General features: G+C 42.9%; 1 protein-coding gene across 1 annotated transcript in view; it reads right to left on the bottom strand.

Moving 5' to 3' along the window:
* PLB1 (phospholipase B1) overlaps nucleotides 1-24721 on the bottom strand; it is a 552393-nt gene that overhangs the window by 150057 nt on the left and 377615 nt on the right. The window contains exon 39 of the mRNA XM_078647360.1: nucleotides 5488-5569. Coding sequence (XP_078503486.1) covers nucleotides 5488-5569 — 82 coding nt within the window. The remainder of the gene's footprint in view (nucleotides 1-5487; nucleotides 5570-24721) is intronic.

The following is a 24721-nucleotide window of genomic DNA, read 5'->3' as shown; positions in this document are numbered from 1 at the left end:
AAACTTGTCAGCCTTCAGTGTAGCCATTATGGTGCTGTGGAGTTCGTAATGACAACCTCCGAGCACCATATACTCTTAATGGCATCACTGCACTTACAGTGCCCAGGAACGACCCTGGGTACTGTAGGGGCACATGGCTCATGCACCTGTGCCCACACCACTGGCATAGGGCACCCAGCTAGAGGGGTGGCTGATGTATGCCAGGGCAGTGGGTTTGTGGGCATGGCACACAGGGATGTGTGCCATGTCGACTCTTTGCTGAGTGTCCTGCACCAGGACACTCAGCCTGCAAAGGCAGTGTGTGGGTGTCAGGGTACAGGGCCCCTAAGGGTGGCACAATAAGTGCTGCAGCCCCTAGGGGTCTTCTCTGGTCACAATGCCCTGGGTACCATGGGTACCATTTACCAGGGGCTGACATGTGGCCAGAGATGCCAATTGGGTTTAGGCTTTAGTACAGTTTTTAGGGAAGGAACACAGGCCCTGGGTCCCGGATTGGCAGGGACCCAGGGCACACCAAGGAAAGGTGCATCAGGTATCAGGCAAAAAGTGGGGCGGTTACTGCAACAGAAACCCACTTCCTTACACACACATTGTAGAGACATTCATGCTGCGTCCAGGAAGATTTCCTGAAATCACTTTCAAGCAAAACATGAAACCAAACCTCTGTAATGACCTATATTTGCCGAAGTGCTGTGCTCAAAGATGCCAAATTCAATATGTAATGTAAAGTAAATAGGTACTTATAGAGAGCATGGCTACTCCACGGAGTGTCCCGGCGCTAGAAGACCTCGAGAAAGACAATAGCAGTATCACAGAAAGAAGCAGAGAGCAGAAGACTATTGCTGGAAGAGCCACATTTTTAGCTGCTTCCTGAAGGTAACCAGATCCTCCACCTGCCTGAGAGGCAATGGCAGACAGTTCCATAAACGGGAGGCCAGACTTGAAAGGAGCGGCCGCCCTGATGAGAGCGGGAACATTTAGGGATGGTTATCAAAGGCTACAATGAAGACCTTAGGGCTCCTCGTGGCACGTAGTGCTGAATCCTCTTCCTGATATAGAAGGCACCAGTATCACGGAGGGCCCTGAAAGCCAGGACTAAAGGTTTAAATTGGATCCTCTTCCGAACCGGCAGCCAGTGTAGAGACTTCAGATGCATTGACATTCGTGCTCTGGGACCTACCATCAGAATTGTTCTGGCGCCGCATTCTGGACCACCCGCAGGCGGTTTAATAAATAATCCGGTAGGCCCAGGTACAAGACGATGACGTAGTCCAGCCTTGATACAATTTGGGCTTGGACTGCCGTCTTCCTGTGCATAACCGGCAGAAGGGGAACCATTTTTTAAAACATTTTAAACAGACCAAAGGAGGTACCAGCGACTGTTTGAATCTGAGCCTTCATAGAGAGTTTGGCATCTATCTGGACCCCTAGGTTCTTCACAGTGTCTATTGAGGCTGTGGGGGGTTGACATATCCTGATGCCACCATTGGCGCCATGTTTCGCATGGTGAAAGCCCGAAGAAAATTATCCCCGATTTCTCCAGGTTGCACCTTAATTGGTTCCGCCTTAACCAGGAGAACACCTCAGTCAAGCATCTACAATAACCTCTGAGCACACATATCAGATCATATTGATCTTTGAGAATGGGAGCAAATAGAGGTAAATTTTCAGTGGTCTATCTTATTGTTTGAACATTAAGGAGGACCTTATTAACCGGATATATCGATGACTAATTATTTGACTATTTAGGTATTTAGGGATGAATGCTGATACTAAGGTTTCTCTTTACAGAAATATATTTCATTTGATTTAAGAATTACTCCAAGAGTTAAAGAAACCGTGAATATATAGGTGAATATTAGAATAGGTTATACCTTTCCTTGCATATTACTTACTCTTGGTATTGGGACTTTTACTTTACTCACAGAATTCTGGAGAGAATTTCAAATGGAGTGGCATTACTTTTTTCTTTCTTTTCCTTAAAATTACACACTTAGCGGGCTATTACTTTATTAGGAAGGTGGCAGGTACTCCCTTTCCTTTTAACATTGGCCATGCGTAATTCGTGTAGTAATTGTGGGTAATGTTTATTTTGGTTTCAGCCCTGAAGAAGTCAGTGTGTTACAATGTACACAACGAAACACGTGTTGGCTGTTGTACCATCATTTTGAATATTGAAGCAAGAAAATAAACATCAAGGAATATCCACCCTTTGATTTATGGACATTTCTTTTACAAATTTGTGATTTTGAGACAAGTGACTCTTGCCTGGAACTTTTTCTTTTACTTACGAACTGGTTCTGATATGTGTGCTCAGAGGTTATTGTAGAATTTTGTCGCTTTCATTTGAGAGTTGTTGATGTTGGGTACGCATCTTACCTCTAGAGGCACCATTCTATAGAAACAGATATACTCTTTCCCTGATATTATTGGGTTGAGCGCCCATTAGTCTGTTGGTATCCTGATTATTATTACCTCAGTCAAGCAGGTGTTAATCTCACCCCCACTAAAATTGGCGCCCTTGTCACAGGTGAACAACAATTTTGTATCATCTGCATATGATACTACTTTAGCGCCGTGTCCCTCAGCTAGAAGCGCAAGGGGAGCCATAGAAACATTGAAGAGTCGGGCTCAAAATCGATCCCTGCGGAACTCCTACCATCATGGGGGGGATGGGGGCCGCAAAGTGGGAGGGGCAAATAGCTTGCTGTCGGTCTCTAAGGAATGAGGAAAGCCACTTGAATACCGTACCGCCAACGCCGCTCTCCTGGAGTCTCTGCAAGAGCCGGTCGTGGGGCACGGTATTAAAAGCCCCGAAGAGGTCCAAAAGTATTAACACCGCTTTTCCACCTCCATCTAGTGTCTCTTTAATAGCTTCAGGGACTTCAATTAGGGCTGTTTCCGTACGACAATCAGCTCTGAAACCCGACTGACTATGATGGAGTACATGGTTGGGTTCCACGTAGTCCGTGAAGACTAAATCCACACATTTTTCCAGAACTTTGGAAAAGAAGGGGAGTAATGATATCGGCCTATAATTAGAGGCCACCAAAGGGTCAGTCGAAGGTTTCTTAAGTAGCGGGAGAATTTTTGCATTTTTCCAGCAATCTGGCACCAGGCACTCTTGCAGTGAGGTATTCAAAATCAGGTTGATGGCTGGATTGATAATCCCAGCTATAGATGACAGTACTTTGGCTGGACATGGATCCGAGGGAGATCCTGATTTACGAGATTGCATTATCTCCAGAGATTTTTCCATCGGAATTGGAGGGAACTGGGAGAGAGAAGGACTTAACACAGTGTTGGCGGGGAGTAACAGCCCTGAAATTACTTCCTTCTCCGGGAGCAGAGTCTCAAAAGAATTTTGGATTATTTTAATTTTGTCGTGAAAATAATACGCAAAATGGTTTATCCACTCACTGTTGGGGTAAATGGGCTGTCAACCGTACTAGGGGATGAGAAATATTTTACAATTTTAAAGATTTCTTTGCTTTTATTCACAGTGAACTCAATTTTAGAGGTGAATTTTTTTTTCTTTTCCTCACGAATTTTATTATAGTGGGTTTTCAGGGCCTGTTTGCAGCTGGTTTTATTCTCAGGATTGAAATTATTCCGCCACACTCTCTCCAGGTGTTTACAGGCAGCACTTTTGCTCTTTCTAAGGGCTTCTGTAAACCAAGGGGCAGAGGGCCGGCAAGTTTTTGTGGGGCAGAGGCCCGGCAAGTGGTAGGCGGTGCCAGCTCCATAGCACGCCGATGAAGCAAGTTCTCTAGACAGAGCACGTCGCCCTCAAGATTGCCGCTGAAAGGAATCGGGTGCTGTCTAAGTGCAGCACACATGGCCTTGGGAGTGATCTGGTGAAAAGGTCTTAAACTGCTGGGGCGGGACTTGCCGTATGTTTGAAGGCCAAATGGATCCTTGCAGACTCTAAAACCCTAGGAGAAAGTGATCGGACCACGCTATTGGGAGGGGAGCGTCTATTTCTATTCTGCTATTAGAGAAAATTTGATCTAAGATGTGTCCTTCTCGTGGGTGGGAAGGTGGACATAGGGGACCAAATTGAAAATATCTAGAGATTCCCACAGCCTAGTAGGCTCCTGTTCGGCTGTTTTGTCCATATGAATATTAAAATCCCCTAGCACCAGGCACTAGGAGAAATGACATGACTAATAGACTCGATGAATTTTCCGGTAGGGCCAGGAGGCCTGTAGATAAGTATGCCTGCAAAGGATTGATGTTCAGACATGGAAAAATAGAAGCCGAGACCTTCTGCCCCATCTGCCTCCTCTGTAGCTAATATAGAGCAGGAAACAGTATGTTTAAAAATTATGGCGACACCTCCCCCTCTCCCCACTGACCAATCCTTTCTTATGATCTAGTAGCCAGGAGGAATGGCACTCTCAATGGTGGGATTGGAGTCTTCATTAAACCATGTTTCAGTTAGAAACATTAGTTCAGGGTTTGTGTCAAGCGGCAGATCATAAAGTAGTAGCTCATGCTTTTTTACGGACCGGGTGTTCAGGAGCAAAGCCTTTAAATGCCCACCCACCCGATGAGACTGAGCTAAGTGGATGCCCGGGATACGCTTCGCCTCACTCCCTGCTTTAATCTCACTGTAAGGAGGTAAGGCCACCCAGTTACAGGGTAAGCAGGCGAGGGAGTTTACATCGGGGTTAAGAGCAGAGTGTGGGCAGCTGCTCCGATGTCTAACAGCTGAGTTCTACTGTAGCGTAGGAGGATTCTATGGTCAAGAGACCAACTAGCAGCAAGGCGGGTGCCAGCCGCCTCTGGGACGCTGACGGGCGCAGATGGGCTTGTCTTAGGCGTGCATCCCGTGTGACAGCGGCGTGCCCACTTCGTGCATCCTGCCTTAATAGTGCCATGATCAACAACTAGACCACTCACTCTCCAAAATGGGGTTCTAGTTGTCGCACAGTATGTAACCCACACAGAGTTCGAATCCAGCTTCCCGCCTCACAACAAATTCAAAGTGTAAACTATAGCAGATTTAAAACTTTCCGTTAAAAGCAACTAAGAAACTCCTAAAATAACTGATGCTGTTTAAAACAAATAGCTGTTCAAAATAGCAGGAGTCTACTCAAGGAGCAAGCAGAAGTGCAACTGACTGCACTGTCTTGGAGAATAAGGAATAATGAAGTAAATATTAGGCAAACTCTAAGGGAAAAAGACTGACAATGTTAGACTAAAGCGTCTTCCTGATCACGGCTTAAAGCTAATCAGGGTCCTTTTGAACCCACCCAACAATGCCTGCAAAACAAAACTAAGAACAATGGTGTTTTGTTGTTGATGTTGATTTGATGTATCTAGGCATAGATCCCGTCTAATATCAATAAATAAAAAAAGTGATGTATTAACAAATTAATTACTTGGTTAATAAAGAAAAGAGAAGTGTTACTGCCCTTAATTTCTTTAATACAGATTAAAAGTTCTCAGCACCTTCCCACGTTATAGACATAGATGACATACCTGGTAGGCGCTGTTGGCATCTGACATCTTCCTCCATTCCAGGGAATTGTCTTCAACTCTAAAGACACAGTGGCACAGGGCACTGCCCAGGTAAAGACAAACAGGAAAAGAGTGCATTAAAAAGTGCAGGCGCGTACATGTGGAGATCCGCCTGTCACTGACTGCCATTATTCATCATGGCAGCCATATTTTTATCATGGCAGCCATTTTTGTATCATAGATGCCGGCCTGCGAGTTCACTTCTGCACTAGTTTGTGTATAATCAACAGAAACAACACAGTTCTACTTTCTATATTTTTGATGATACCCTTTTATTATTTTAATAATTTCATATCACCAAAGCACTAGGGGCCTGTTGTATCAACATTGTATTTTGTGATTCTATAATAGCGAATGTTACTGATTCGCTATTATAGAATTGCAAAATGCAATGTATGTAGGTTTCGCAAAAGAAATAGCGATTCATACATATTCCTTAATAGCGAATCGCAAATTGCAAAAAAAGGAATGCCTTCCCATTCATTCCTATGGGCCTAGCGGCCCCTACGAATGAATGGGAAGGCATTCGCAATTTGCGAATACCAAATTGGTAATTGCAAATTGAGAAATGCAAATATAAGGGTGATAGGGGGCCAAAAGGCCACCCTGATGCACCCCCAAAAAAGGTAAGTGTGCACATGGGGTGCACACACACATGCCGTAAGAGCATGTGTATGCGCCACATGGCACTTAGAAAAATGCAAAATTGTGCATTTTTCTAAGGATTTGCAAATTACCACCAACCTGAAGTTGGTGGTAGTTTGCGATTTCTTAATGCAACGTCACATTCTGAGAATGCTTCTTGCATTGCATTTAGGGAATCGCAAATTGCGATTCCCTAACCGCATCCGCAAAATAGGTAATCACAAAAATTGCAATTACCTATTTTGCAAATGCCTTTTGGGATGATACATCCCAAAAGGCTTTTTACCCCTTGCAAACGGAGTGATTCTGTGAATCGGCCTGTTTGCGACAGGCAAAAGCATTGATACATCTAGTCCTACATTTATAAAAAGATAAAAATGTACAACAATACATTCAGTTCTCAAATACTAAAATGATTCTCAAACACACAAATGCTCTCCATATGATAAATACCACGACAGCCATGTATTGACTTACATGGTGCTATAATGTATACATCATTATCTCAGTCACCTTCTATGTTGGCATTCTCTATATTGTTCAATGAATATTGGAGTTCGAGTTTGCACTAGTATTTCATTAAAAAGTGCTTCTGTAATATATATTTTTTAAAAGAACCAATTTCTGCTTCCCACTCTGATATTTAATATAGTACTCCAAATATGCACTGACAATCTTGCCAATGTCCAATCAATGCCTTCAGAGACTGTCTCCAAAGGGAACCACCCTTTACAATGTGGTATTTAGCACGCATGATCTTTATTACGCAGCCGTTATTACGCAAATAAGTACAACACAGAGTACTACATAGTATAGATTTTTACCTTTAGCATGTAATACTTTACCACACAGGTAAGTATTTAATTTTTTTAGCAGCATCATTTGTCGTGCTTATTTCTTTAAAAAAAGAGAAAACGTGTGGGTAGAGTTAAAGGCAGGCAAGGGTGATTTTAGGGTGATTTTAGGATTAAGGGATGGGTAGATGTAAGGGTCATTTTATAATTAGGGGTGGTTAGTGGTAAAGGAAGGTAAGGGTGACTTTAGGGTTTAAGGGTGGTAGTTGTAAAGGTAAAGAAAGTGAGAGTAATTTTAGGGTTTAAGAGTGGGTAGGGTAATTTTAGAGTTTAGGGTTGGATAAAAGTAGTGTGAGATAAGGGTAATTTTAGGGTTAAGGGCAAGATAGAGGTAAAGGGCGGTAAGGGTTTTAGGGGTGGGTGGGTGTAAAGAGAGGAAAGGGTAATGTGATGGCTGAAAGACAGGTAGTGGTAAAGGGATATATATGGCTAGAAACACGTCTGCCACAGCGTTTCACGGACTTGTGAGAGCAGCCGCGTTTGAATTTGCTTAATAAATGCACTTGAAACCCGGAGCTGTGTCCCGCCTACTTTTTACCAGAAAGTGAGCGTTTGGTGTACTTATATGTATACATATATATCACCACTGAGGACCTATATCACTTTTTATAAGATAATGTATCCTGTATGCAGCAGCCTTGATCTGACATCTGCTTTGATTTCTATAATTATGTGTCTATCGGTTGAAGTTTCAGTTGGCCTCCCATTTTGTGTCAACATACTGATTTACTTAGTAAATTTAATTCAATTATTCCACACCCCTTTTTTCTGTTTATTATTAATTTTTCTTTTCCCTCATTTTTGCCCCATGTATATACTTCACGTTTTGAACTTAGAATCAAACCTACCATCATTTCCTTTAGATGAGTCAGGTTATAAAAAATACATTTAAAATGAAACATTATTTAACGAATTCATTCGTTAAGGTTTATTTATATAATTTACTCACTAGATGTTGGGCACACAATCCATTTTTTTGGGAAGATTTACTATTAGACGTAGGAAATATGTTCGGGAAACAAGGGGTTGCCATCGCATTTTTGATGTCCCCTCATTTAGTGCACCCAGGTGGGGTTGCCATCGATACATAAAGATGTCCCCACAAATATGTAAACAGGGTAAAGGATGCTTTTTTGTATATATGTATAGTATTTATTGAGTATCAAGTTGATATCTACTGAATATAGTATCTCCAGTAAACATACACATGGTATATAATTCCTAGAACATATGTTCAGAGAAATAACATATAGTGATATAATGTATATACATAGGTGATATATATTTATGTGTATATAATGACTGTGTTCTGTATCTATATATTATTTAGATTATGTTTAGATTTCAGTATGTGATTACGAAATAGGCTGCAATCTCACAATCAACTTATTCATTAAGTATTTGTACAGATGTGATCATCATTTTTTTGCCCTTTTAATATTTGTAAATATGTGTCATTGAGCATTTATGCAGACAAAATTTTGTCACACATTTACATGAATTTATTCAGATATTTATTGGTGTCAGGGACACTAAGTCACGTCATTAATATGTGTCTTTCTTCCCCTCATCCCGAACTCATGCCATCAAAAACGTAATCATAGTATGTCTTCAGTGTCTATGGGTGTCACATGGTATGCACAAGCAATTTAAAAGTTCAGGTGTGAGGGGTTTACAATTGACTGTGATCAAGGGCATCCGCCCGAAACGCGTCAGTTTTCGCTTTTGTTAAGCGCTGCTTAATAAATAATATTTTGCCTGATACTGGAATCGTGGAGTCTTCTGTTCTACCTGGGGACCCGGGACGGCAGTTTGGCTTCTTCTTGCTTCTAAGATATATATATATGTATATATATATATAAACAAAAACGCCGTCTCCACACTTCCCCGTACTGCTAGGCCAGGCGAACAGAGACAACACGAATCCCAAGTATTTGGCACTAATGGGATTTTATTCACAGAGCTGCAATCTGACGCGTTTTCAGACAAACTGTCCTTGCTCACAGATAGCCAGATACGGCCCGCCATGTTTTTAAATTTGCTGTGTACACACCACATGTTTAACTAACATGGACAAAATACTATGCATCTATCCATTGTACAAAGCACTGGTCAGTCTGTTTTCCAAACCACGATTGGACACATCATAAAGAATAAACCATAATGATAATTAAATGTGCAAATGCCATTTTTCAATTTACTGACAATATTGCACATAAAACCTAAAGGGTCATGCAAAAGCCCTTGCCTTGATCAATAAATATATATATATATATATATATATATATATATATATATATATATATATATATATATATATATATATATATATATATATATATATATATATATATATATATATATATATATATATATATATATATATATATATATGTATATATATTCCCTGAAAAAAACAAAAGGTTAAGGGGACAGTATATTTAGATGAAAATGAAAATGTAATTTATAACATCATGTTTTAAATGGACACAAACCCTGAAATTCAAGTAACTATAGCTCATGCATTAATATAACTATAACTCATACCCCTTCCATGCACAGTTTTCTCATCAATAATTTTATTGCAAATGTTGCAGGGATATTATCAGTGATGTCACAGAATGTCATGAGTGATGTAATATGTGGGGTAATTAGAAGTGCACGGCAAGGGCATGGGTTATAGTTATCTCCCCTCACCCCCCAGTGCCTTTGCTCCTTCTGGACGGGTGCCCCGGTGCCAACCCAGGGCACCCTCCAAGCAATTCATTAGGGGTCGTTGTGGGAGCCTCCAGACTTCTGCTCCCCAGCCGGTTCCCTGCATGCACCTATCCTGGGTGCTGCGGGAGCAGGCATTGCTCCAGCCCAATGGGAGCCGCTATTTTGTTTTTCCTCCTGACAGGCAGGAGCAATATGTGTTTCCCTACAGGTCAGAGCGTGGGCAGAGAAACAACTGTCTGCTCCCACCCAGCGGGATAATTTCTAGAGCTCCCACCAAGTGAGAGCAGACATTCCTTTCCTTGCCCGTGTTCCTGCATGCAGGGAACGGAAACAATGTTCACCACGCAACAGACACAACGCAGTACTTTACAACACGGTTGTTACAATGACTGCTTTGTTACCACGCTTGTCATTACAACGTAAGTCGTTTCAACGACTTGCTCTAGGGGGCATGTAACACCAAGGAATGTGTTGGATTTTAAATCCAACACCTTCCCTGCTGTTGCACAAACTGGAGTAGGAATAGTAATTAATACTATTCCTAAGTCCAGCGCGCCACCTAGAGTAAGTCGTTGAAACAACTTGCGATGTAATGGCACAAGTGGTAACAATGCAGTCGTAGTAATGACCGCATTTTACACTACCGCGTTGCAAAAGCACTCATTGTAATGTGCTGTATTTGCAGGGAAGGCATGTGTGCTCCCACCCATGGGAACTTTAAAAATGCTCCCCTGCCAAACAAATGTTTCCCTGCCTGCGATAATGACGGCAGGGAACTACTGTGTCCCAGTGGTGGGATCCCTGGGACACAGCAACTGAGCCAGCTCCAGGGGGAATGGGGTCCCCGGGCGATTAAGGTTCAGGGGGGAGGGCACGCATCCCCTCCCCTTATTAATGACCTTCAGCCCTGAGGGATGGGGTCTCCATGGCTGTTTAAGGCTCTGGGAGGTGGATACCAACCCCTCCACAAAGCAATATGTTGCGGTGCCCCATGGCGCTGGCCCACTCCATGGGGGTTATGGGTTTAATAAGCAACTGAGCTTTTTTTCAATTTTGCTCTTCGTTCACAGATCTCTGCAAATTTGCAGCAAAATGTTAACAAAAAGAAATGTCTTTGGCCACCACCAGGCCTTGTAGTTAGGGTATCCCTACCCTGCTCTCTTATGTTTTTTTTAACCCTTTTGTAGGACTTGGGACTGACTCCTAAGATGGCTGCCACTACGTCCTTGTTGATCCTCTCTGCATGAAATATATGAACGTTTTGAGGCTTAATTTCTCAAAAACTACTGAACTAATTTATACCAAATATAAAAGCACTCTTTCTGGACCAAGATGTAGCTTTCTGTTAAATTTGTTCAGCAGTGTGGGCTGAAACTGTGTCTAATATTCCTATGAAAAAAGGAATGGCGAAAACACGTTTTGGGACTTTTTCTCGACCCCACACTTCACAGATCACCCCAAAATTTCCACTACGGAGAGGATTGGGAAAAACTTTGTGGAAGAACTTTTTAAAAAAAATAATTTGTGAAGATCGGTTAAACTGCGCCAAATGTATTAGGAAAACAAAAAAATTCTACTCTTTGGAAATGCGATCCTAACTATAACTAGTTATATATATATATATATATATATATATATATATATATATATATATATATATATATATATATATATATATATATATATATATATATATATATATATATATATAAATGTGTATTGAGCAGTGAGAAAGTTTATTGATACGGGAATGTATAGAAAATTGATATAGGGTATTTGTAAACATTGATTATTTACATTTCCTGTATTACAGTATAGTTAACAACAACTTTCACCATAAGAACCCTTTGATTTTCGTTTTTTAAATGAACTTTTGCACATCTAATGCTTAATTTGCACTTTTGCACTCCTACATTTTCCCGTAATATTTAGGCATTGGCACTTTAAATTAGGCCCTGTGTTAATCTTTTTGCGAATTTGCACTAGAACAATGGTCCACTAGCAAAGAAGTTAGGCAATTCTAATAGTTTAACTTACATATGTGTTACGCTTATAAGAGAAGTAAGGACATATTGCTGCTAATACACTAATTTTTTATGAACTATTTATATATGAATCTATATTTGTTTTAATAACTCAGGTATTTAGTATTTTAGCAATTTTAGCAAAGTATTTAAATATTTTCCTGTTTATTATTCATACTCGTATTTGTACGGAGTATATATGTAAAATTTTCACAGCATGTGTGATAAGAATTCATCATCTTTAGCATTGTGCACCTTATTCGCTATAACTTTATTCGCTTTAAATTCTTTATAAATTGTTTTTCTCTTTATTTATATTCATGAAATCATAGATTTGTATCACAGGGCTAAAATAGGGAATTTAGTTTCGTTCACCAACAATACTAAGCAGTGTATAGTATGCTTTCAGTGTCTATTGGCATGCTGATCACGTTACCGGAAATGTAAAGATTGTTTACATTTCCTGCTTTTGAGTACGTTGTTATGTGATCAAGGACACAGTCAGTGTCCGAAACTCGTCTGAGGCATCAACCTTTCACTTTTTGCAAAATAAATCACGAATATTGGCAAAAAGCTAATTACGGAGTCCGTGGTCCTGTTCGTGCGTGCATGCACAGGTATACGGCTAGCGGATATATGCTGGTGGGAGGAGCTGGTCCTCAAAGTGGAGCATACTCTGATTATGCAATATAATATCAAAGTGTGGCTCCGTTTCATTGACGACTTATTCATAGTGTGGCAGGGAACCAAAGATCAGGCTGAACAATTTATAATTGACATCAACCAAAACACTCTGAACCTGCACTTTACAGCCACTATTAGTGACACTAGTGTTAATTTTTTAGATGCACAAGTGTTTGTGCAGAACAACAAGTTGGAAACCCGCCTACATCGCAAAGAGACAGCCGGTAATTCCGTTCTGCATGCTTCAAGTGCCCACCCACGGCACTTAGTTAACAGCATTCCCTACGGGGAAATGCTGAGGCTGAAACGTATATGTAGTACAGAGAATGACCTGCGAATAGCACAGGAACAGAGCAGACAGCGGTTCTTGGAGAGAGGCTATTCGCCCAAAACACTTGAGCTGGCCATCACTAAGACCAAGATGCTTGACCGCGTTGACCTACTCAGAGATAAGAAACACACAACTACCACTGTCAGCACAAACTCAGGTCTAGAATCAGACACCACATCAGAGTTCCGCCTGATCTTGAGATATAGCAAACAGCATAAAGAGATCAACAAAATCGTGCAAACTAGCTGGCCACTTGTTTTAAATGATCCGGTAATTGGACCCCTGCCACCGCGGAGGATGTCCATTACCCACAGCAGAGCACTCCACTGCAGGCATAATTTAACAAAACCGGCAATTGGTGTTCAGATTCTTTTAATGTCCTTACGCGTTTCGAGGCTACAAGCCTCTTGATCACAGGTTTTCAAAATGCACAGAGAAGCTGCAAGTACCACGTGTCCATTTATTAATTCCTGCCCCCAAGTGAGCATCTCTGGGACATGTAGTTCCCTACAGTGAAATTATTCCCCTCTGGTGAGGTCTGTGCAGATTCTTTTTAAATTGTTATCCAGCCCTCCAGTGGGCCTCCGAAAGTTACCACATTGCACAATGAATTTACTTTCTTCTGCAGTCCCACAAATGATTGATGGGACAATCCCAAACCTGCGGATAACAAGAGGCTTGCAGCCTCGAAACGCGTAAGGGCATTAAAAGATTCTGAACACCAATTGCCGGTTTTGTTAAATATGCCTGCAGTGGAGTGCGCTTTCAAGCGAAAAGGAGAACTCTGTGGAAACACACACACATATATATATATATATATATATATATATATATATATATATATATGAACGCTCCGTGGGGTGACCAAAAAGTAAGCAGCACACTGCACACAGCCGCTTTTCCCCGTAAAAGCATCTTTATTTGTATGAGCAACCCTCTTTGCAGTCCATTACAGCAAGAAACCGCAGCCTGACGCGTTTCGTGTTCCACTTCCTCAGAGGCTGTTGCGGTTCAAAGGAACATAGGCGTGTCCACATCTCCCTAATTATTTATGCTGTGTATCAGCTGCTTTATGTAAGAGTTGCGTTAGGGTTTCTGGGGGATGTAGTCCATTTTTAATCCACAGATGGATGCTCCTTAAATTAATGTTGCACATTCAAAGGCTCTGGATGAGCCCCCTGGAAAGAAGATTGCTCTCAATCCTAGGATACATGCTCCACGTAGGTGAGCTCCGTGTATCAGTTCTACGTGGCCCTCCATAGATCCGAGGTGGTGCCAGCTCGGCGACAGGACCGCCGCCTTAAATGAACGCTCCATGGGGTGACCAAAAAGTAAGCAGCACACTCCACACAGCCGCTTTTCCCCGTAAAAGCATCTTTATTTGTATGAGCAACCCTCTTTGCAGTCCATTACAGCAAGAAACCGCAGCCTGACGCTTTTCGTGTTCCACTTCCTCAGAGGCTGTTGCGGTTCAAAGGAACATGGACGTGTCCACATCTCCCTAATTATTTATGCTGTGTATCAGCTGCTCTATGTAAGAGTTGCGTTAGGGTTTCTGGGGGATGTAGTCCGTTTTTAATCCACAGATGGATGCTCCTTAAATTAATTTTGCACATTCAAAGGCTCTGGATGAGCCCCCTGGAAAGAAGATTGCTCTCCAGTGCAGTGTGCTGCTTACTTTTTGGTCACCCCACGGAGCGTTCATTTAAGGCGGCGGTCCTGTCGCCGAGTTGGCACCACCTCGGATCTATGGAGGGCCACGGAGCACTGATACACGGAGCTCACCTACGTGGAGCATGCATCCTAGGATTGAGAGCAATCTTCTTTCCAGGGGGCTCATCCAGAGCCTTTGAATGTGCAAAATTAATTTAAGGAGCATCCATCTGTGGATTAAAAACGGACTACATCCCCCAGAAACCCTAACCCAACTCTAACATAGAGCAGCTTATACACAGCATAAATAATTAGGGAGATGTGGACACGCTTATGTTCCTTTGAACTGCAACAGCCTCTGAGGAAGTGGAACACGAAACGCGTCAGGCTGCGGTTTCTTGCTGTAATGGACTGCAAAGAGGGTTGCTCATACAAATAAAGATGCTTTTACGGGGAAAAGTGGCTGTGTGCAGTGTGCTGCTTACTTTTTGGTCACCCCACGGAGCGTTCATTTAAGGCGGCGGTCCTGTCGCCGAGCTGGCACCACCTCGGATCTATGGAGGGCCACGGAGCACTGATACACGGAGCTCACCTAGGTGGAGCATGCATTCTAGGATTGAGAGCAATCTTCTTTCCAGGGGGCTCATCCAGAGCCTTTGAATGTGCAAAATTAGTTTAAGCAGCATCGATCTGTGGATTAAAAACGGACTACATCCCCCAGAAACCCTAACGCAACTCTTACATAGAGCAGCTGATACACACTATAAATAATTAGGGAGATGTGGACACGCTTATGTTCCTTTGAACCGCAACAGCCTCTGAGGAAGTGGAACACGAAACGCGTCAGGCTGCGGTTTCTTGCTGTAATGGACTGCAAAGAGGGTTGCTCATACAAATAAAGATGCTTTTACGGGGAAAAGCGGCTGTGTGCAGTGTGCTGCTTACTTTTTGGTCACCCCACGGAGCGTTCATTTAAGGCGGCGGTCCTGTCGCCGAGCTGGCACCACCTCGGATCTATGGAGGGCCACGGAGCACTGATACACGGAGCTCACCTACGTGGAGCATGCATCCTAGGATTGAGAGCAATCTTCTTTCCAGGGGGCTCATCCAGAGCCTTTGAATGTGCAAAATTAATTTAAGGAGCATCCATCTGTGGATTAAAAACGGACTACATCCCCCAGAAACCCTAACGCAACTCTTACATAGAGCAGCTGATACACAGCATAAATAATTAGGGAGATGTGGACACGCTTATGTTCCTTTGAACTGCAACAGCCTCTGAGGAAGTGGAACACGAAACGCGTCAGGCTGCGGTTTCTTGCTGTAATGGACTGCAAAGAGGGTTGCTCATACAAATAAAGATGCTTTTACGGGGAAAAACGGCTGTGTGCAGTGTGCTGCTTACTTTTTGGTCACCCCACGGAGCGTTCATTTAAGGCGGCGGTCCTGTCGCCGAGTTGGCACCACCTCGGATCTATGGAGGGCCACGGAGCACTGATACACGGAGCTCACCTACGTGGAGCATGCATCCTAGGATTGAGAGCAATCTTCTTTCCAGGGGGCTCATCCAGAGCCTTTGAATGTGCAAAATTAATTTAAGGAGCATCCATCTGTGGATTAAAAACGGACTACATCCCCCAGAAACCCTAACCCAACTCTAACATAGAGCAGCTTATACACAGCATAAATAATTAGGGAGATGTGGACACGCTTATGTTCCTTTGAACTGCAACAGCCTCTGAGGAAGTGGAACACGAAACGCGTCAGGCTGCGGTTTCTTGCTGTAATGGACTGCAAAGAGGGTTGCTCATACAAATAAAGATGCTTTTACGGGGAAAAGTGGCTGTGTGCAGTGTGCTGCTTACTTTTTGGTCACCCCACGGAGCGTTCATTTAAGGCGGCGGTCCTGTCGCCGAGCTGGCACCACCTCGGATCTATGGAGGGCCACGGAGCACTGATACACGGAGCTCACCTAGGTGGAGCATGCATTCTAGGATTGAGAGCAATCTTCTTTCCAGGGGGCTCATCCAGAGCCTTTGAATGTGCAAAATTAGTTTAAGCAGCATCGATCTGTGGATTAAAAACGGACTACATCCCCCAGAAACCCTAACGCAACTCTTACATAGAGCAGCTGATACACACCATAAATAATTAGGGAGATGTGGACACGCTTATGTTCCTTTGAACCGCAACAGCCTCTGAGGAAGTGGAACACGAAACGCGTCAGGCTGCGGTTTCTTGCTGTAATGGACTGCAAAGAGGGTTGCTCATACAAATAAAGATGCTTTTACGGGGAAAAGCGGCTGTGTGCAGTGTGCTGCTTACTTTTTGGTCACCCCACGGAGCGTTCATTTAAGGCGGCGGTCCTGTCGCCGAGCTGGCACCACCTCGGATCTATGGAGGGCCACGGAGCACTGATACACGGAGCTCACCTACGTGGAGCATGCATCCTAGGATTGAGAGCAATCTTCTTTCCAGGGGGCTCATCCAGAGCCTTTGAATGTGCAAAATTAATTTAAGGAGCATCCATCTGTGGATTAAAAACGGACTACATCCCCCAGAAACCCTAACGCAACTCTTACATAGAGCAGCTGATACACAGCATAAATAATTAGGGAGATGTGGACACGCTTATGTTCCTTTGAACTGCAACAGCCTCTGAGGAAGTGGAACACGAAACGCGTCAGGCTGCGGTTTCTTGCTGTAATGGACTGCAAAGAGGGTTGCTCATACAAATAAAGATGCTTTTACGGGGAAAAACGGCTGTGTGCAGTGTGCTGCTTACTTTTTGGTCACCCCACGGAGCGTTCATTTAAGGCGGCGGTCCTGTCGCCGAGCTGGCACCACCTCGGATCTATGGAGGGCCACGGAGCACTGATACACGGAGCTCACCTTCGTGGAGCATGCATCCTAGGATTGAGAGCAATCTTCTTTCCAGGGGGCTCATCCAGAGCCTTTGAATGTGCAAAATTAATTTAAGGAGCATCCATCTGTGGATTAAAAACGGACTACATCCCCCAGAAACCCTAACGCAACTCTTACATAGAGCAGCTGATACACAGCATAAATAATTAGGGAGATGTGGACACGCTTATGTTCCTTTGAACCGCAACAGCCTCTGAGGAAGTGGAACACGAAACGCGCCAGGCTGCGTTTTCTTGCCTTAATGGACTGCAAAGAGGGTTGCTCATACAAATAAAGATGCTTTTACGGGGAAAAGCGGCTGTGTGCAGTGTGCTGCTTACTTTTTGGTCACCTCACGGAGCGTTCATTTAAGGCGGCGGTCCTGTCGCCGAGCTGGCACCACCTCGGGTCTATGGAGGGCCACGGAGTACTGATACACAAAGCTCACTTACGTGGAGCATGCATCCTAGGATTGAGAGCAATCTTCTTTCCAGGGGGCTCATCCAGAGCCTTTGAATGTGCAAAATTAATTTAAGGAGCATCCATCTGTGGATTAAAAACGGACTACATCCCCCAGAAACCCTAACGCAACTCTTACATAGAGCAGCTGATACACAGCATAAATAATTAGGGAGATGTGGACACGCTTATGTTCCTTTGAACCGCAACAGCCTCTGAGGAAGTGGAACACGAAACGTGTCAGGCTGCGGTTTCTTGCTGTAATGGACTGCAAAGAGGGTTGCTCATACAAATAAAGATGCTTTTACGGGGAAAAGCGGCTGTGTGCAGTGTGCTGCTTACTTTTTGGTCACCCCACGGAGCGTTCATATATATATATATATATATATATATATACATATATATATATATGTATATATATATATATATATATGAGACATACAACTTCTTCGTAAGCAATCCTGCAAAGACGAGACGAACCCTGGACTGGTGCAAAACATTTTTAATGGAGCCCAAACACCAAGTCGACCATGACGCGTTTCAGCCCGCGAAGGGCCTTGATCACATGACAAACGCTAAGAAGGTAAGGTAACCTTTTTAAAGTGACGGCGTGCCGATAGTAAAGCATGAACATAGAGGACAGACTGATGTCTCCCTACTTGCGGTCAAAAACATCCATAGTTAAAATGCAATAAATATAAATGTTTATTTTATTTATTTTGTATTTTTTTTTATTGAGATATTATAGTGCAATTGAGTAATAGTCATATACATTTACAAAATTCATTATTCCTTCTAAAATACAAATATCATTACACATATTAAATAATTAAAAAATTAATTAATAGTATATACATAGTCAAAACTCAGACTTTTTGGAAACACATACACAGAGTGGGGGCGGTTGGAACTATTGGGCCTTAATGATGGAAAACTTAAAAAGTTAGCGTTTTGAATCCCTCCATTCTTTAAGCGGTGCCCAGATATTTCTGCCTTTCTCCTGAGATTTTTTGCCCTTAAGTTCGTATAGGCACGCCTCTATATTGTGCATTCCCAATAGTCTGGCAAGCCACATCTGGAAGGTGGGGGCAGTGGTATCCTTCCATCTTGCAGAAATAAGAATCCGTAATTCAGCTACTGCAATAAAGACCAAAGCTTCCGCATCTCTCCCCACCTTCAGCTTATCGTCCGTTCCTAATAACACCAAAGAAGGGGATAGATTGATTTTCTGATCTAGCAGCCCCTCCAAAAAGACCGTTATCTCCCCGCGGATTGGGACAAGTTTAACACAATGAAAAAACATATGTAATAAATCCGCAGGGCCAATATTGCACCTAGGGCATCTATCGTCTTCCCTGACCCCCCAATCAAACAGCTTCGCAGGAGTATAATAGAGATTGAACAATGTCTTGTAGTGTTGGGCCCTCAGGTTTGAAGACGGAAATACTTTCTTATTCAAGAGTAGGGCAAGATCCAGGTCTGCATCGGGATGCCCCAGCTTTTGCGCCAGTGTACTTTCGGTTTTCTCCAGGTCATCTTGGAGACCCGATTGCAGAAAATGATACGCTATTCTTATCTTCTTGCCCCCTTTTATTAAATAATCAATAATTGGATTAACTATTGGGAGATAAATCCGTGGTCTAACGGCCAGCAGTGTTTGAACAATTTGACCATATAAAAACCAGTGATTTTGGGGAATACCATATTTCTGCTGTATTGTTTCAAACCCAAGGATATCATCCCCTATCATAATATCCCCCAGGCTCCTCACCCCCTGCTCCTTCCAGAGCTGGCAGTTTCTACTCTGGCCTAGGTGGGGAAAAAGACTAGAATTCCAAAGATTGATGTTTCCTGTAATCTTTGGAATATTTAGAAATTTCCTGACGGCCTTCCATGTCCGTGTCATTTTGATGGTTCTTTCTCAGCGGTATATAGTGGGTACCCGCTATTTTACACGTGCGTGCGTAATCATCGAGTTATTTTTAGTATTGTGCACCCTCCACCAGGAGGTTTTGCCTTTGGTTTAAGGCAGTAGTGATCGTGAATAGTTGGGGAGGGGTTGTGGTGATGAAAAAGACTTAAAAAGTACCGGACAGCCAGACTTGGACAATTTTAATAGGTCTGGATTCGGACTTGGTTAAAAAATTAATGGTGCACTTTTAGAATTGATAAGGGATTCAAGTGCATTTCATGTCTAAAAAGAGGTCAACATGTTTCAGCCTTTGGTAGTCAGGAGATCTTAGGCTTTCGTCAGGACCAATGGGGGTGAATAAATAGTGAAAAAAGCAAATTTAGTGAGAAAGAAAAGGTAAATTGACCTGATCCTTCGGGTTTCAAGGTTTCATTGTACCTGAATGGAGAAAGAACACACACAAACACACACAACAACAAGTAGGGAGATGGGGTGCGGGAAAAAAACACATATTATGTACAGTGGTTCCTTATAGTTTGTTAGGAACTCGTAAATGGCAATGTAATATCTCATACTCATTTCAGGCGTCAACTCTTCCTTATTCATACTCCGATAGGTCGGGCTAGTATTATATTTAGGTGCCCATAGTTTTAATTAGTACTCTCTCAGTGCGTGGTTTACGGTGAAAACTCTGGGTGTGGTCGGTCCGTGGTGGCTTTCATACCTCATACATACCATACTCACTATCGCATATCATACGTGTGGTTATAAATATATATAAGCATGCTCGTTTTATTTTCAGCATAAGTCTAACACTCGTCGTTGCGAAGTGCGTGGTGGAAGGCTATCAATGTGTCCCATGCGGAGCGCTAATGCATACCTTGTCAATGATGAAGAATTACTTCATCGGGGATGAGGGCTTGTCGAGCGAGGATTACTAGGAAGGTATTGGAAAAAAGTAGTTACAAGACGCGAGGCATACTTGCGGTTTGGTTCCCGTGTTGCTGGCGGGATGCGCTACGCGTTACCTGTATTCCTTCTTACTCAGACTCAGCCGCATGTGCTGGCGCTGCCTCTCAGTCACCCGGAACTACCCGGAGGTGCGGTTCCGGGTGGGATTTAACCCAAGGGCAGTGGAAATGGAAGAGTTACTTTCCGCTTAACCTGGTTCTGATCAGATTTCGGGAACTATTTTCTAACTATACCAAAGGATAAATAAATAGTTCTGATCAGATATTAGACGCAAATAATTTTCAATTTTTAAGTGGGACGCTCAGAGATGGTCGGATATTGACCTAATTCCGCCACAAAGGTTCTTGGTGGATTCAGGACCTCTATGATGGTCAAAGATATGCTGTTCATAATATAATTTTCCAATCGAAAAATGGGGGCCTTGTTGAGGCACTGCTAATGCTTATTCCGAAGTGAGGGCATATTCGGACAGTTCCTTTACTGGGCATAGAGAGGCCAGTATTTTAACAGGCAATCAGATGTTGATTTATACAACCTGAATCAGTGGCCCGCTGAGTTTGATGGGGCCAAAGATGTTTTCACTGTAGGTACTGTAGTGATGAGACTATGGTTTATCTGCTAAGTGATAGCCACGGGACAGAATCGTTAAGGCCCTGGGTATCCGTTTTAAGCCTATGGACCCAGCGCTGCTCCTTCTCAAATAATATTCTGGTAGCATTCCTATCTACTGTGTCCAAGCTTTCTAGGATCACCCAGTGTAGGTCATTGGCAGTGTGTTGTTTCTCTTTATAATGGGCCGACATCTTTGTCGTTGTTCTTTTGCAGTTCACGTTACTCCTGTGCTCACAGAGTCTCTGTTTGGCTTTGCGGCATGTCATCCCGATATATCGCATATCGCAAGGGCATGTGATCATGTATATGATGTGGCTGGTATTGCAATTTGTGTGTTTTTTTAGTTTCCACAGAAAGTTAGGAAGAAGTTGTAGTTCTTTTGCCGGTTCTGTGGTTGCACACATGACACAGGTCCCACACGGATAATGTCCAGTGATTGGGGGATTGTTCCAGAGCCCCGGTTGTTGTTTTTTCTTTTTTGGAGGTGGTCGTGTGTGGACCAGGAGATCTTTTATATTGCTGCTCCTCTTGTTTGCAAATCTGGGTTTAGACCAGGTTAAAGTGTTGGATGTTATTATCTTCCAATTTCGATTGATAATCTTTTTCACCTGGTTAGTAATAGGACTGTATGTAGTGACACATGTGGTCCTATCATCAGTCTGTTTTGGGTGACTTTCGAGGAGAGATTCTCTGGATTGATTCCTTGCTCTTTTGGCACAGGAGTTGATGATTCTACTTGGGTAGTCTCTAACTGTTAGTTTGGCACAGAGATCATCTGCTTGTACTTTGTAGTCTTTTATTGAACTGCAATTTCTCCTCAGTCGTAAAAATTGGCTGTATGGGAGATTTTCTCTCAAGGGGCGGGGGTGGAAGCTCTTGAAGGAAAGTAGGCTGTTTTTAGCAGTGGGTTTGAAATAGGTTCTAGTCTTGAGGGTATTCTCTTCAGCAAATATGGTTATGTCTAAGAAGTCAAGACTATGGGCATCAGATGTGTAGGTGAAGTTGAGGCATTCATCTTGGGTGTTCAGCCATCTGTGAAAGTTCAGAAGGGATTCGCTGTCTCCTTCCCAAATTAACAGAATGTCGTCAATATACCTTTTCCAAAAGAGTATATGACGAATGTAAGGGTTATGTGCATTGTGGACGTAAGTCTGTTCGAAAGTGCTTACGTAGAGCCCCGCCACGCTGGGGGCAAAGACACTCCCCATCGATGTCCCATGTTGCTGGAGATAGAGGGTGTCCTTATATTGAAAAAAGTTTTCCATCAGGGCCATTCTGCAGCACTCCAGTACAAAATGTCTTGGAGTTCGATGGTGCCAATCGCTGTTGAACAGGATTGTTTCTAGAGTCTCCAAGGTCTTCTGTTGTGGTAAGCTGGTATAGAGACTCTCAACGTCTAAACCTACTAGAAGCATATTGGTCGTAGAGTACTCGAAATTCTCTAATTTGTTAATGAGGTCTCGTGTGTCTTTCAGGTATTGCATAACTGGATATCTAAAAAAGAAGCGGACTATCTGAGAACAACAGAACCAGTTATACCATATTTCTACTCTCTCCCTAAGACACACAAAAACAGAGTGCCCCCCCCGGGAAGACCAATTGTTTCAGGGATCAAGTCCATTTTGGAACCATTGTCTCAATTTGCAGACCAATATCTAAGACCACTGGTCCAAAGCACACCTACCTACCTGACAGCTTACCACAACAGAAGACCTTGGAGACTCTAGAAACAATCCTGTTCAACAGCGATTGGCACCATCGAACTCCAAGACATTTTGTACTGGAGTGCTGCAGAATGGCCCTGATGGAAAACTTTTTTCAATATAAGGACACCCTCTATCTCCAGCAACATGGGACATCGATGGGGAGTGTCTTTGCCCCCAGCGTGGCGGGGCTCTACGTAAGCACTTTCGAACAGACTTACGTCCACAATGCACATAACCCTTACATTCGTCATATACTCTTTTGGAAAAGGTATATTGACGACATTCTGTTAATTTGGGAAGGAGACAGCGAATCCCTTCTGAACTTTCACAGATGGCTGAACACCCAAGATGAATGCCTCAACTTCACCTACACATCTGATGCCCATAGTCTTGACTTCTTAGACATAACCATATTTGCTGAAGAGAATACCCTCAAGACTAGAACCTATTTCAAACCCACTGCTAAAAACAGCCTACTTTCCTTCAAGAGCTTCCACCCCCGCCCCTTGAGAGAAAATCTCCCATACAGCCAATTTTTACGACTGAGGAGAAATTGCAGTTCAATAAAAGACTACAAAGTACAAGCAGATGATCTCTGTGCCAAACTAACAGTTAGAGACTACCCAAGTAGAATCATCAACTCCTGTGCCAAAAGAGCAAGGAATCAATCCAGAGAATCTCTCCTCGAAAGTCACCCAAAACAGACTGATGATAGGACCACATGTGTCACTACATACAGTCCTATTACTAACCAGGTGAAAAAGATTATCAATCGAAATTGGAAGATAATAACATCCAACACTTTAACCTGGTCTAAACCCAGATTTGCAAACAAGAGGAGCAGCAATATAAAAGATCTCCTGGTCCACACACGACCACCTCCAAAAAAGAAAAAACAACAACCGGGGCTCTGGAACAATCCCCCAATCACTGGACATTATCCGTGTGGGACCTGTGTCATGTGTGCAACCACAGAACCGGCAAAAGAACTACAACTTCTTCCTAACTTTCTGTGGAAACTAAAAAAACACACAAATTGCAATACCAGCCACATCATATACATGATCACATGCCCTTGCGATATGCGATATATCGGGATGACATGCCGCAAAGCCAAACAGAGACTCTGTGAGCACAGGAGTAACGTGAACTGCAAAAGAACAACGACAAAGATGTCGGCCCATTATAAAGAGAAACAACACACTGCCAATGACCTACACTGGGTGATCCTAGAAAGCTTGGACACAGTAGATAGGAATGCTACCAGAATATTATTTGAGAAGGAGCAGCGCTGGGTCCATAGGCTTAAAACGGATACCCAGGGCCTTAACGATTCTGTCCCGTGGCTATCACTTAGCAGATAAACCATAGTCTCATCACTACAGTACCTACAGTGAAAACATCTTTGGCCCCATCAAACTCAGCGGGCCACTGATTCAGGTTGTATAAATCAACATCTGATTGCCTGTTAAAATACTGGCCTCTCTATGCCCAGTAAAGGAACTGTCCGAATATGCCCTCACTTCGGAATAAGCATTAGCAGTGCCTCAACAAGGCCCCCATTTTTCGATTGGAAAATTATATTATGAACAGCATATCTTTGACCATCATAGAGGTCCTGAATCCACCAAGAACCTTTGTGGCGGAATTAGGTCAATATCCGACCATCTCTGAGCGTCCCACTTAAAAATTGAAAATTATTTGCGTCTAATATCTGATCA

The sequence above is a fragment of the Lissotriton helveticus genome, chromosome 6 (assembly GCF_964261635.1).
Source record: "Lissotriton helveticus chromosome 6, aLisHel1.1, whole genome shotgun sequence".
NCBI lineage: Eukaryota > Metazoa > Chordata > Amphibia > Caudata > Salamandridae > Lissotriton > Lissotriton helveticus.
Note: the sequence above shows the minus strand (reverse complement) of the source record. Positions and strands in the feature narration are given on the sequence as shown.